The 14,432-nt window shown below is 40.8% G+C and overlaps 1 protein-coding gene across 5 annotated transcripts in view; it reads right to left on the bottom strand.

Moving 5' to 3' along the window:
- Nucleotides 1-14,432, bottom strand: part of csnk1g2b (casein kinase 1, gamma 2b) — a 50,450-nt gene that overhangs the window by 17,254 nt on the left and 18,764 nt on the right. For all 5 annotated transcript variants that reach the window (XM_010871841.5, XM_010871843.5, XM_020049295.3 and 2 more), the window contains exons 3-4: nucleotides 12,082-12,151; nucleotides 327-475 (exon numbers count right to left, since the gene is read on the bottom strand). In XM_010871841.5, the coding sequence (XP_010870143.3) occupies nucleotides 327-475; nucleotides 12,082-12,151 (219 nt within the window). The remainder of the gene's footprint in view (nucleotides 1-326; nucleotides 476-12,081; nucleotides 12,152-14,432) is intronic.

The raw sequence follows: 14,432 nt of genomic DNA, 5'->3' as shown, positions 1-14,432 counted from the left end.
CAGATTTGCAAACCAATAAATCTTGATCAACACAAATTGAAACTCCTCCCTGGTTGCTGGGGTGTTGCAGTGTCGCATAAATAATAAAGATGCCGGTTTGTATAGCGTATGGTGCATACGTCAGTGGACTAATTAGCCTAATCTTCGCGGGGCTTCAGACCGCGGTGGAAACACACACAACAATGGGCTGAAGGAACCCTTTAGTTCCTAGAATGGCAGTTCCTGGGACTCAAAGTTCCAGGTACTTTTAGGTGGAAACACGGCTTTAGAAGCTTTTGGTTGGGCACCTATGTGTGAGGCATTTAAGTGAATAATTCCATCCTCACCAGCTGTATGGCTATCATGAGGACGGTCTTGAGAGAGAAGGTACGGTCACAGAGGTCAAACAGGTCTTCCAGGCTGGGCCCCAGCAACTCCAGCACCATGGCGTTGTATTTTCCACATGGCCCAAAGTAGTACACCTGAGGAATACCCTCTGCAACACAGAGACAGGCAGGTAGACAGGTTAAGTATGACACACAATTCACATGGAGAACAGGGAACACACAATTCACATGGAGAACATTAGCATCCATCTGGTTTAACAATGCACAGACATTCTAAAGCCCATTTAAACGTGTTAGAGGCTGAGAGAATGTCAAAGGATATTAATACTTGATTTGCTGACAGATATGAATCAGCCTACTGAATCATGTTAATATTGAGCAGCCTACTTTGTGTGAGTGTCTCTCAAGTGAGTCAGCACAGGAGCTATGGTAACCATGAAAGCGCCGAAGGCAGTTTGGACTAGAACAACACTGGTGGTGATCAAAATGGTCAACGATGATGACGTACAATGACGGTCATGGCCTGTCGTAACCGTAACCACTAGAACAACAGCGACTCCTTATTTTGAGTATAAGGAAAGGAAACAGCTACGCGTGAACCCACTGGCCACCGTGACATTATCCTGCAGCCTCCAAGGCGGCATGCATTTCCAGGTCATGCCTCACCGGTCTAGACCAGTGCTCAATGCCTTGGTGTTCATTCCATTACTTGGCTTGCCACAGGAAATGCTCCCCTCCTAAACAGGCGTGTTTGGCCCTGAGCTAAACGCCTCAGAGAGGAGAGAATCAGCAGCTCTGGTATCACTGTAGGCTGGCCCCGGTGTGTGTCTGTGTGAGTGTTGGGAGAAGGGAGGGGATTAGAGCAAGGCACACCTGATTCACCGCTCATGTCACTCCCACAGGGAAGCTGTGCCGATCTCACACAACCACACACCTGCCGAATATAGTCAGGATTTGCCAGGCAATAATGACGGACAAGGTGGCAGCGATAAGAGATCAACCAGGAAGCTGAGTCATCACAGGCCGGCCAAATCTGGAGAGAGGGCATTCAGACCTGCCAACGCACTAATGAACATGAAAGGACTCATGCCAGAACGCCCCTTCTTCAACAAGCATGCATCTACACTACTCCCTACTGGGGAGTTAAAGAGACAGCATTAATACCTGACCTGTTAGAGAAATTGCCTAGAACAAATTATAAATTCACAGAAATTGCTCAAAAGCCATATCAATACAATCTAACAAGGAGTTACTGGTTTCCTGAAAATAATACTTCATCACAATTAAAGACAGACAGAACTGCCTGCTCGTTGATTATAGCAACACAAAGGTTCAAAGTCTACTCTGCTGCGGTCAAGGGCCCTGTTCACCACCCACTCCCCCAAAGCATGACTGAAACGTGCAGGGAACAAACCCTTGTATTGTATCAGACAGTGGCCCCTCAGTCTGAGGGCTGTGGCAGTCAATGTTCCCCTACAATAAAATGTCAATGCTTAGGCCAAGCCTTAGAGGGAGGCGGTCTCTATTAAACATTTAGAATGCAGAGTGCATTGGAGAGAGAAAGGGAGGTGCCGGTTCCATTAGGCCTGGCGACGCTGGGGAGATGGAGACGCGCCGAAACATGATCGTCCAGCCGACCTGCCTGCCCTGTATAGAGCACGCAACCGACTGCTAGGTCATGTTTTCCATCGCAGGCAGGCAGCACATTAAATATCCACACTGCCTTGGACTGGATGAACTGGATGGACCAAACGAAAAGAACACTCTGGCACTGATTTATCACTCCCTATATACCAGGGCAGTGGGCATAATGAAAGACAGAAGACGACCAGGCCTTTGTGGAAAGCCATGATACTAAATACATGCAGTGATGTCTTCTGTGAAATCATTATTATCATATAAGGACATTTGATCAGTACCCTGCTTTCAAAAAGAGAAGAACATGCTGTTGTATCTTGACTGTGTGAGCTCAGTCAACCAGTCATCTTAAAAGTAGATGAGGTCTCAAACACCCCATTCTCAGTGGTTGTTGGTGGGCTTAAGGTACGGCCAGGCAACCCACTCTCTTCCCTTTGCGTACATATAACACGGGTTTACACTTCACAGTTTCGTGCTATGCATACGCCAAAGTACTTTTTTGCGTGCAGTTCAGACTCGATCTCCTCCAATTAAAACAAATGGTGAATAAATGCGATATTAAAGTTTCACCTTTACCCTTTAACGTTCTTTCAAGAAAAAGGTTAATCTACGGGAAATCCGTACCTCGATGATGGTGACGTCAAATAGGTTTCAGTTGGTGCGTGTCAATTAAACGATTTTATTGACCACCATTATTATTAATGGGAGGAGATCGCGTCTCAACTGCATGCAAAAAAGGACTTTGGCGTATGCATAGCACGACATTGTGTAAACCCGTGGTATATGTACGCAAAGGGAAGAGAGTGGGTTGGGCCAGGCCAGCTAGTGTATGTAACTGTACGTGCTGTTCTAGTGATTGGGTTCTTTCCAGGGTAGGAGAGAATTAACGCTCTGTAGATAATCTCCTCTTCGGCTTTAAGCACCATGTAGAGCTGACACTACTACTCCAGGATTTGTGGCTGTGGAGTCCAAGTTCAACCCAGGACTTAACCCTTACGTTATGTCACATTCATGGAACTACACGTTTATCATCTATCTGTACTAGGGCTACACAATACACAATCTAAATCATATAGAAATTGCAAAACAGACATGTACAATAATCATATATAAAGCATGCAATATTTTGAAACATCTCAGCTGCATGTAATGTTCATTGTATAGTCTACAACTTCGTTCTTCCAACTTACAGTAAGCCCTGCCCTCTGTCACTTAAAGGCAATTCCATAGTAAGGTCAACGTAAAGCATGAAAAAAATAACAATAATAACTTCAAATCTATTTTACACCCATAACTCTGGAATTGCCCTTAAACACTGCACAACTTCAATCGTAACATTTAATAAAACATTACACAAACCACAATAAAAATATTGCACATTTCATAACAGCCCTAATTGTACCATAAAAATAATATAAAGAGACAGCAGGGCAAATACACTGCAAGTGTATCAGAACCCTGTCAATGGAACAATTTCCCTCCGTATTCCCATTCACAACACAGAATGAAGGTAATAAAGGCTCCAATCATTGAGAATTGAATCTCAACAATTTGTGAAGCTTGGACGTGACTCAAAGTGAGTAGTATAACAGCTGTCATTTATTTCAAACGAGGCATTCCTTAACAGCTGATGGAAACGCCTCACACTCACTCTAGTGTACTCTCTACAGAGTCTAGTGTAGCATAAGCGTTAGATACTTCCTCACTTCTCTACACATGCATGAATGGAAGGAGCCACCAGTTAAAGGACAGGTGGCAATGTACCATATCAACCAGTACACATCAAAGACCCAGTGCAGAGTAACACAGCGTTTTTGCAGTTATTACATAAAACCAAGACTTGTTTGATTAATCTTTTAATGACCGTCATGTGTTTGTGGTTAGTCAAGAAATTTCTTGTTTCTCCAAACACATGTGAATCAGAACCCCTAGTTGGATAACTATTGTTGTTCTAACTATTGATCTAGTTACATTTTCTGACGTTGTTGTTTTCCTAGGTACAGAAAAGCATAGTACGCAGTGTTGCGGCTTTGCGACTGATATTCCATTGTTGACATTTATCTCAGGTAGTGCTAAACGACTGACAGCTGTAGTAATTTGGTAACAATGTTGAAATTATGCGTTACTACATTGACAAACTACAAATGCTTAGACGGCTCTGCTGTAGCATAGACAGCTTGTCATTTATAAGACGCTCTTATCCAGACTGACTAAGAGAAGCAATTAGGGTTAACCATCTTGTACAAGGATAGAACAGCCTTTCACCATACCTGCTCAGGGATTTGATCAACCAACTTTTTAGGTAAGAGATATATCAGATTCACTAACCGCCTAGCCAGTAAGCTAGTCCCATTACAACTAGTATATTTCTAAAGGAAGCAAAAAGAGATAATAATACCTGTTTGTCAGGCAGAAATTAAATAACTTACTGTAATGAAATAATAATAACAGCCAGGGCAACTAAGGAGTGGCTCTGTAAGAAGCATCCCAAGGTCCTGGAGTGGCCTAGCCAGTCTCCTGACCTGAACCCAATGGAAAATCTTTGGAGGGAGGTGAAAGTCTGTATTGCCCAGCGACAGCCCCGAAACCTGAAGGATCCGGAGGAGATCTGTATGGAGGAGTGGGCCAAAATCCCTGCTGCAGTGTGTGCAAACCTGGTCAAGAACTACAGGAAACATATGATCTCTGTAATTGCAAACAAAGGTTTCTGTACCAAATATTAAGGTCTGCTTTTCTGATGTATCAAATACTTATGTCATGCAATAAAATGCAAATTAATTACTTAAAAATCATACAATGTGATTTTCTGGATTTGTATCTATGATAAAAATGTACATGCTTTGTAAGTGGGAAAACCTGCAAAATCGGCAGAGTATCAAATACTTGTTTTCCCCACTGTATATTCCCAATTACAGATTATTTTCAACAGAACGTTTATAAGTGTACGGCAATGACTGGACTCACTAGAAAATGTTCACTATGTGATAAACAGCGACTACATCCGTGAGTACAGTTTTAGGCTTAATTCTGATCATTGCCCAGTTTTAAGTTTCACATTTAAGTTATTATAGTGAAGATGGAATAAATCTAATATTTGCTATTTATGATGAAAAAACACTGGGGCTGGATGTAATTTAAAACAAAGGTGTTTATGGTCGGTATTAAAATATCAATCTATATATCTATCAACATATCTATATAGCCATTATTTAAATGGTGTTTGGATGGCAAAGACAGAAGAAAATACACCGACGCGTTGTGGCCTTGTGCAACTACCCTATTAAGGGGACGACTATCACTGTTGGTCAACTATGAATTGTGACCACTGTTCTTCTGTGTCAATGCAATTTCTCCATGTTCACCATACACGCTGCCATGGTTCTTGAGACTGCTCCTCTGTGCGCTTTGTGACCGATGCCCCTGCAATTCAGGCACGGACTAATTGGCCTCTTTGAAAATGTGTTAGTTGCCTCCTGTTACGATGAAAACTCCTATCAAAGTGCTAATTGTCAGATCGCTTACGGCTGACACTCGCCCTGCTAATTGGCAATCAACCTAATTTGACCTCTGTAGCTGCGTTTATAATTGGGATTTAGTTACTTCAAAAGTAACAGCGATTTTTACATGTGAGGTTTGTCAATTTGTCCAGCTCCTGTAATTGCCTGTCCAGGCATTAACTGCTACACTGTTCAGTTTACCTGCAAAGGCAATCGGAGAAACCCAGGTAACTCCTGAAACCCATCGACTTCTGGTACCTACAAGAAGGAACCCATGTTTCTGGGACCAATCATGTATTTTGGTTATGAGACGAGGGACTTCATGAAGAAGAAGAAAAGAAAAATCTCTGAGCACAATGAGACCAGAGCAAATAGTTTGGGTAGCCAGACAAAAACAATGCTGCAGTACCTCTAGGAACTGGCGTGCGTAGCCTGTACAACAGTGTGCTATGCTGAGTTGAATTGATGCCTGGTCTAGTCAAACAGATCAAGAATAGCTGACAAAGAGATGGGCTAGCCCTTTCCCCATGCTTCATGGGAGTTTTCTTGTGCCCTCTTCAGGCTAGCAGGACACAGACCTGAGACAAGCAACAGAAGCAGATGATATATGATAATGACCCTACTGCACAGGAGAAGGCCATCTATAAATAGACTCTCCTAGACACCCATAATGCCCGGCACACCAACTCCCTACTAACATTGGAGCTGCTGCACTGGCCCAGGAACAGAAAGCTGGCTGGCTGTTGATCAGCTCTATCAGACAGACACTTGTGATCTTCTAAAAGCACATCACAAATGCAACAACATGTACTTTTTATAACGCAATTGTGAAGAATGTCGAGAGAATCGATACTTTGATTCCAATTTGGTAGCTTTAAAAATAATGGTTCTGTTTTCCAACACGCTTTATAGGATTGATTGTATTGAAGAATTGTACAATTGTAAAAATTATGTCCAACCTTTGCAAGAAGGACACTAAGTCACCATAATCATGGCGAGTGAAACACCGCAACTAATGTACCTCAATAACCCTCGCTAGTAGTGTCGATCCCTTCAGCCTCAAACACCGTCAAGTCGGCTCCCACAAATGGTGTATGTACGAATTGCGTATGTTTAACTTAACACGCCATGCTCACGACTATCTGCAGTGAACATTCGCTTTGTGGCAATCATCCGTGATAACAACTATAGAGCTTAATATTGCATTTAACTTCGTTAACCACAATAAAAAATTGTTTTCCTTGCTTCCTCCCAACAGTTTACGTTATCATGAACGTCAGAACAGTAGAGCACTGAGGTTAGGCTACTGTCCTACATTAATTCAACACCTGGCTGCTTACATATCTTACCAGCTGAAGTACAGTTGATATAAATGCAACAAATATATAGCCTAGCTAGCCTAACGTATAGACTTAGGATTATGTGGTGTCAATATGAAACAAACGTGGACTGTTATAACTTAACACATGCTTTTTGTCATGGACGTTAGGGGACATTTGTAAGCCAAAGGGCCTATTCCCTCTTTGCCCAAGACTACATAATCAACACATTATGTGATAGACTATTAATATAATGCTATGTTGACTGCAGAAAGAGTAGAGAGGACCAAAGCAGGGCCAAAATGTGGCCTAATGTTTTTCTCTTTCTCCTCTTCAACACTGAATGATCATGGGTTGGTTTATTGTTTTAAAGATATTTTTATCTGACTTTTTCAAACTTATGCCAGAGACAAGTAATCATGTTCATTTGTTGAACTTTTTTCGGGTTATATCGCTGCCTGTTGGTTTGGCATACTCTTTGACAGTGTTTGACAGCGTGTTTTTCGTTTTCATTTGGATAGAGATTTTTTTTAAAACAGTGCTTGTATGGATGGGAGAAAAATACCTGTTTTAAAAATACCAGTGCATGTGTGGACTAAGCCAAAGGGACAGAGGCCGTCAGCCCAATAACAATTCTCCATTACATAACTTCTGTCCTGGTACATAAAAAAACAACAAAATTTTTATTGCATTAATACAAGAACATGTAAATCTATAAACATATATGATATGTATAGTGTCATAGTAGCCTACAACATGAGATGTGCTCCACTTACACAACACGTAGAGATCGAAAGAGATTTGCATAATAATTTATATCATATTATACAGTATCTCACGAAAGTGAGTACACCCTTCACATTTTTGTAAATATTTGATTATATCTTTTCATGTGACAACACTGGAAAAAATGACACTTTGCTACAATGTAAATTAGTGAGTGCACAGCTTGTATAACGGTGTAAATTTGCTGTCCCCTCAAAATAACACAACACACAGCCAATAATGCAACAAAAGTGAGTACACCCCTAAGTGGAAAAAGTCCAAATTGGGCCCAAAGTGTCAATATTTTGTGTGACCACCGTTATTTTCCAGCACTGCCTTAACCCTCTTGGGCATGAAGTTCACCAGAGCTTCACAGGTTGCCACTGGAGTCCTCTTCCATTCCGTGACAAAATCAAAGAGCTGGTGGATGTTAGAGACCTTGCACTCCTTCACCTTCCGTTTGAGGATGCCCAAATGCTCAATAGGGTTTAGGTCTGGAGACATGCTTGGCCAGTCCGTCACCTTAACCCTCAGCTTCTTTAGCAAGGCAGTGGTTGTGTTTGGGTGTCGTTATCATGCTCCAGTATGTCACAGTACATGTTGGCATTTGTGGTTCCCTCAATAAACTCAAAGCTCCCCAGTGCCGGCAGCACTCATGCAGCCCCAGACCATGACATTGCCACCACCATGCTTGACTGTAGGCAAGACACACTTGTCTTTGTACTCCTCACATGGTTGCTGCCACACACGCTTGACTCCATCTGAACCAAATAAGTTTATCTTGGTCTCATCAGACCACAGGACATGGTTCCTGTAATCCATGTCCTGAGTCTGCTTGTCTTCAGCAAACTGTTTGCGGGCTTTCTTGGGCATCATCTTTAGAAGAGGCTTCCTTCTGGGACAACAGCCATGCAGACCAATTTGATGCAGGGTGCGGTGTATGGTCTGGGCACTGACAGGCTGACCCTCCACCCCTCCACCAATAATTTTTTTCAGAATCTCAGAGTGTTCTTTGCCATGAGGTGCCATGTTAAACTTTCAGTGACCAGTATGAGGGAGTGCGAGAGCGATAACTGTATATAAACAGGCTAGATAATTTGTACTCAAGCAATATCCTAGTCTACAAATAAATGAAAGCGCACAAATTAGCAGACTCTCTTCGCTTCACATTTTAAAACTGGCCAAGCAATAAAATAAAATGCATGTGCCAGAAAAGTTACTACAATTCAGCAGATGTAATGCAGCCTTTTTGTTTTTGGGACACATTTCTGATCTGGTCTCTGATAATCTAATTATCCAACAAAATTAACATCTGATTATCCCTCTTCTATCCCTCTTCGTATTTTGAATCGGATATGGCCTACTTCGGATCCCAGTCGGATTGGGTATTGACAGATAGTGGGTGTCGGATAAAAAACCTCAGCGACTGGCAGAGCTTTTTCAAGTCACTCGTGAAGATTATCCTGATTTAAGACTATCCCGGTTATGGAATTTCTCCACAAAGTCGTAATCAAGAGTATTTTCCATCGCAATTAGTACTGACATCGTTTATCGTTTCATCCCTACGTATGGTACATAAGAAGTGCCCATGAAGCCAATCCAACTTGCATAAGGTGCTTCAGGAAGCATGGGGTGAAATCTCTTCAGATTACTTCTACAAATTGACAATTATAATGCCAAAGGTCTGCAAGGCTGCAATTGCTGGAAATGGAGGCTTCTTTGACAAAAGCAAAGTCTGAAAGACAATGTTTATTAAAAAAAAAATTTAAATCATTATTTCCAACCGTGTCAACTACTATATTTTCTATTCATTTTGCAAAATGTCATTTTAAAACAAATTTCAAGCATATTTCCATGAAAAACAAGGACATTTCTAAGTGACCCCAAACTTTTGAACAGTAGTGTATATTTACATTTGCTCCTTTTTCCTTGCCTCACAATTTTGTGACACCCAGTTTGTAATTATGGTTATGCTTCGCCGCAGTAGTCTCAGGAGGCACCACAACAACAGGGGCAGGCCTCGGATGTATTATTTTTAAGAAACACAATCCAGGCTCCAGAAGGAACAAGGAGAATACATTTTACATTTTATAACCCACATCAATACGTGTATATATATATAAATTTGTGGTGCTAAATGATTGTGTGCTCTTCCTGTTGTGTATAACTTATTTCTTTCAATGACAACTCAAATCACTATGTAGGAGATATTACAACCTGAAAAATTTGCCAGATAGAGAAAGGATTTATCCATACGACCATTTTAATTTCCCTATGGGAAGAGACTATTCACTAGCGACTGGGCGCGTCTCCTGCCAAGGTGAGACAATGGAATGTTTTAGCCAATCACACTATACATGCAAAGCAAGGAAAACATTGCCTTTGACCTCAAGAAGTACAAACTTGATTACTTCAATCTTAGCAAGGATGAACATGAACCACTGACTTGTTGAAAAGGGATATTTTCAGTTTTTGTACAAAAAGAAAAATCTACTGCCACATGAGAGCAGCCTACAACAGACTTTGCTTAAGCACACTGTATTTTTACTCCAGCTGAAACCTAATAATGTGTATAAACTGTATGTAGCCCTTTAAGAATATCAAACTTGTAGACACTTAAACTTAAACAAATATCAAATATCAAACATCTCTGTTGATTAATTTATCCTATATGCTGGATTGTTTACATCATTTCTTACAAAATAATCTTGTTAATAATAATCCTGACTACTGAATCATAGTTAAAATCACTTAGAAAACTTTCCATAAAACTACACCTGAAAGTTAACCTCTTGTTGCTTAAGGTCTCAGCCTGTAGACCAGGTGATTCACAAACTGGGGTACTTGGACCTTCTCAAGTACCCCTGTGGATAGCCAACGAGACCAAATAACCTCAGAATGTGGCAAGAGAATGTTTATTTAATCATGGCCACGAGACATTTTGAGCAGGGGGAGATGATAATGAATCACGTGGTTGGATATCTTACATAGGAGGGATTTGTACCCCGTTGAACATAACACCCTTTAACCTTGAGCACGGACAGACAACACGTGCCTGTCGGCAAAAATGACACGTCATCCCAGCTGAGAGTGGCAGAGGTAATCTCGTCAGAGGGACCCTCCTTTCCGGGCTATGTATTTAACCAACCTAAACCAATCAATGAACCACTGCATACATCAACCAATTGCAAAAGCTTTTTAAACTAGTGACAGAATACCACAGCTGGTGTAGCCTAAGTTAAAACTTTCTATTGAAAACAATCCAACAAAGCAAAATGGAGATTCTAACCATGTGGTTAACCAGGATGTGGTAAAACACAATGCAGAGAGGTTTAGGGATCCCTTTTGGCATTCATTCTTCCTCAACAATCTTAAGAGATTTGTAATCTCAGTGAGTGCTCCCTGGATAAACAAAGGTTCAATGAAAAATATTTAAAAAATAAAGAGGATCACAGCAAACACACTTAGAAAGTGATTAATTAACCAGAAAAGGAGTCAGACAAGCCTAGTTCAGCCAGCCCACACTTAAAAGTGATAAAGGTTGTAACCCTCACTGGATTCAAACCCGTACAGTGGATATAAAAAGTCTACACACCCCTGCTCAAATACCAGGTTTTTGTGATGTAAAATAATGAGACAAAATAAATCATGTCAGAACTTTTTCCATTTTTAATGTGACCTATAATGTGAACAATTCAATTTAGAAAAAAAAACTGAAATCTTCAAGGGGGAAAAATGAAAAAGAAAAACCTTAACCTGGTTGCATAAGCGTGCACACCCTCTTATAACTGTGGATGTGGCTGTGTTCAGAATAAACCAATCAAATTCAAACTCATGTTAACATAACCGCAAACAGTTTTATTTTAGGCAAACTAGAACGTAGATACTGAAGGATATAGCCAGCTGCGTTTTTATCTATACAGAACAAATCCTAATGCAGAACTTGCTTTGACTGTGACAGGAGTCGAACGCGGGACCGTAGTCCACATCTCTAACCACTAGGATATTTAACAAGGGCTAGTCAGTCAGTCAGTCAGTAAGAGACATTCACTCTACTTGGCCAGCTCCACTTACACGATGCGGCAAAAAAATTAAGATAGAGTACACATCAATTTGTCTGAAAAAAGCAGTGGTCTAAGGTCAGAGACAGATTTTGCAATTAAAGTTATGTAGTTAAGTCCTAGAGGATCAAAAACACTTCTGGGTACAAAGTGAGATACGCCATGCTGGGCAAGCTGTCCTACGGTTTGTTCAAAGTCCCTGCCCCTCCCTACCTTCTGATCTTATTGCCGCACCTCCAACTCTGAGACCAAGCGGCCACATCAAAGAACTGGAGGCAAAGCACAGCCCCAAAGAAGGCAGAGATATCACACAGCCATTGATCAATGTGCCTGAGACTGCTAAGGAAAAACGAACTGTAGGGACTAGGCATGGCTTTTATTTACATTTGGAGAGCTTCATCTAGATGAACACACTAACATTGTTATTAAACAGTACTACACATTGTTGATCATTTAGATGACTGCAGGCGCTTACCTGAACTTCCCAACTGTTTATAAAATCTATATTCCAAATGAAGCTGTGGCGCCCGGGACTTTATTGGTTCCTGAAAAAGAAGAGAAAGCGAGGCCCATCAGTAATAGCAAACATGTAGCTTAGGTTTAGTGTCAATCGAAGGATCAACATCAACATGATATGAAAACTGATTGATATTACCTGGGGCAAAACTGTGAAACCTACATGCTTTATAACATGATGTAATTGAGCAATCTTTAAACACCCCGGCCTGTCTGAACATTTATGCTGTCCAAGTTCATCCTTTTATAGTTCCAGATGCCACTGCTGATGAGAAGTGTCCCCACCACCATAATGGTAAACTGTAGGGGTGGTGTGTCTTTTGGCATGGGCTAAAATCAGAATCAGGTGCAAGTGAAGAAAATAGTTGGCAATTAATTTCAGTTTCGATTAGTAGGATCTATAACACAGGTGTCAAACCGGTTCCACGGAGGGCCGAGTGTCTGCAGGTTTTCGCTCTCACCTTGTACCTGATTGATTAATGAGTTCACTAATTGGTTAATTTCTACCCCCACCTGGTTGTTCAGGTCTGACCTGGGAACCAATTTAAAGGAAAACCCAAAGACCTGCAGACACTCGGCCCTCCGTGGAACCGGTTTGACACCCCTGATCTATAAGAAACAGAGGTTAAAAAAGATGGAAGAGAATACTATGCTCATCACTGTAACCAAGTCCACAAGTGTCTAGTCTCCACACAACTCCGTATTAGTTTGTCATCAGGCCGTAAGTTGCGTTTTGAAGTGAAAACTATTTTTTGGAGTAGTGCATTAACCTTAGGTTAGCAGAACATGACAATCTCGGGTATGATTTCAACTCCAAAAACTATAGCTAAGATGCTGTTTCATATAACCCTGCACAATTTACACCACCCATACCAGGGTAATGTCATGTAATATAGCTTGTGATCAAAACATTTTACATAAATAAGGACCACATGTTCTGCCAAAAAAGGCCATGTTGCTTGACCAGTCTGTTGTGTGCATTTGATAAATCAGCTGATAGGACCTACTGGGCCGGCTGGAGCACAATCCATAAATATTACCTCAGTGCAGCAATTGTATCTGCTACACAAAATTTCTAATATTTGTAAATTTTATCAAAGACCACACATTCTGCTTTTGCTGGAAGCACATTGAAAACCACAGATTTGCTATTAAAGGGCAAATAAATTCAAAATTATGGTGACTGAATTGTTGAAATGGACTGTAAATATCACTGTTTGTTGTTATGAGTATTTGTAATATCGGTACATAAGAATCCTAAGTCAGGAAAAATACAACTGAATTTGGAAAACAAACTGAATTTGGGAAATTTTTTGTTTAACCCAGGTATATTGACAGAAAACAATGCAGTACAGGTAAAAAGTTCAGGGGAGAGAAGAATATGCCCACATGAAAGCAAAGACAGCAGCTGGCAACATGTTTCCTTTTATTATTTCATACTTGAAAAGGTGAAAGACCCCTACAATACACATTTATGTTAAAGTATGTTTTAAAAAAACAAGAGCTGTCTGTTATTGTCCATATTTTTTCTGGTTGTTAGCACTAAATTAAAATTCTAACGGAAACAATCTAATTTTGCATGCGTTTAGATTCTTCCAACTAAAGTGATCCTTGCAAAAAATAAATCAGCGTCGAGCCCACCAGCACAGTACACGAGAGTTCACAGAAACTGATTAAAGCTTCACTGCTATAGTTAAATATTAAACCATATGAATGGGAATGTGGTCTCCTTTTTAATAGGGGACAACATTTCAACAGCACGCAAGCCCAGCTTTTACTCTCACTGATACCTGCATAAGGAAGTGAGTGATGCTACAATAATAGTAAACAATGTGTAAGAGGCGGGACATCGGCCTTTATGGCCAGAGGTGTAGAAGAGACAATGTTAGAGAGCAACAGCTGGCCTGTATCCAGTTCTCATGTTTCAGATCAGGTATCAGACCCCAGATGGAGCCAGCAGCTGCCGCATGACAGCAGCACTTCAAACATATCTACCTCAGTTGCCCCAGACCCACTAACAGAAAACTAGTACCAATGACATAGGACCTCCACAGATAACAGAAACACTAAAATTAAAGACTTTTTGTATCCAATACGATAATTCTAGAGAGGAAAACATCACCATTCACTGATACAGGTTGTTTTTTAAACCTGGATTGAAAAACAGGCTAAATTGTTTTTCAAAGGATCAACATACTAATGTTATCTTAACTTGATAACTATCAAAAAGCAGCAATATCACACACACAGTAATTAGAAAACCCTTGTTGAGTTTACAGTCTGAGGTATAACGTAAAGGCTTATCTACAG

Source organism: Esox lucius, chromosome 8, assembly GCF_011004845.1.
Source record: "Esox lucius isolate fEsoLuc1 chromosome 8, fEsoLuc1.pri, whole genome shotgun sequence".
Classification (NCBI taxonomy): domain Eukaryota; kingdom Metazoa; phylum Chordata; class Actinopteri; order Esociformes; family Esocidae; genus Esox; species Esox lucius.
The sequence above is the reverse complement of the archived record's forward strand: the minus strand, read 5'-3'. Positions and strand labels throughout refer to the sequence as shown.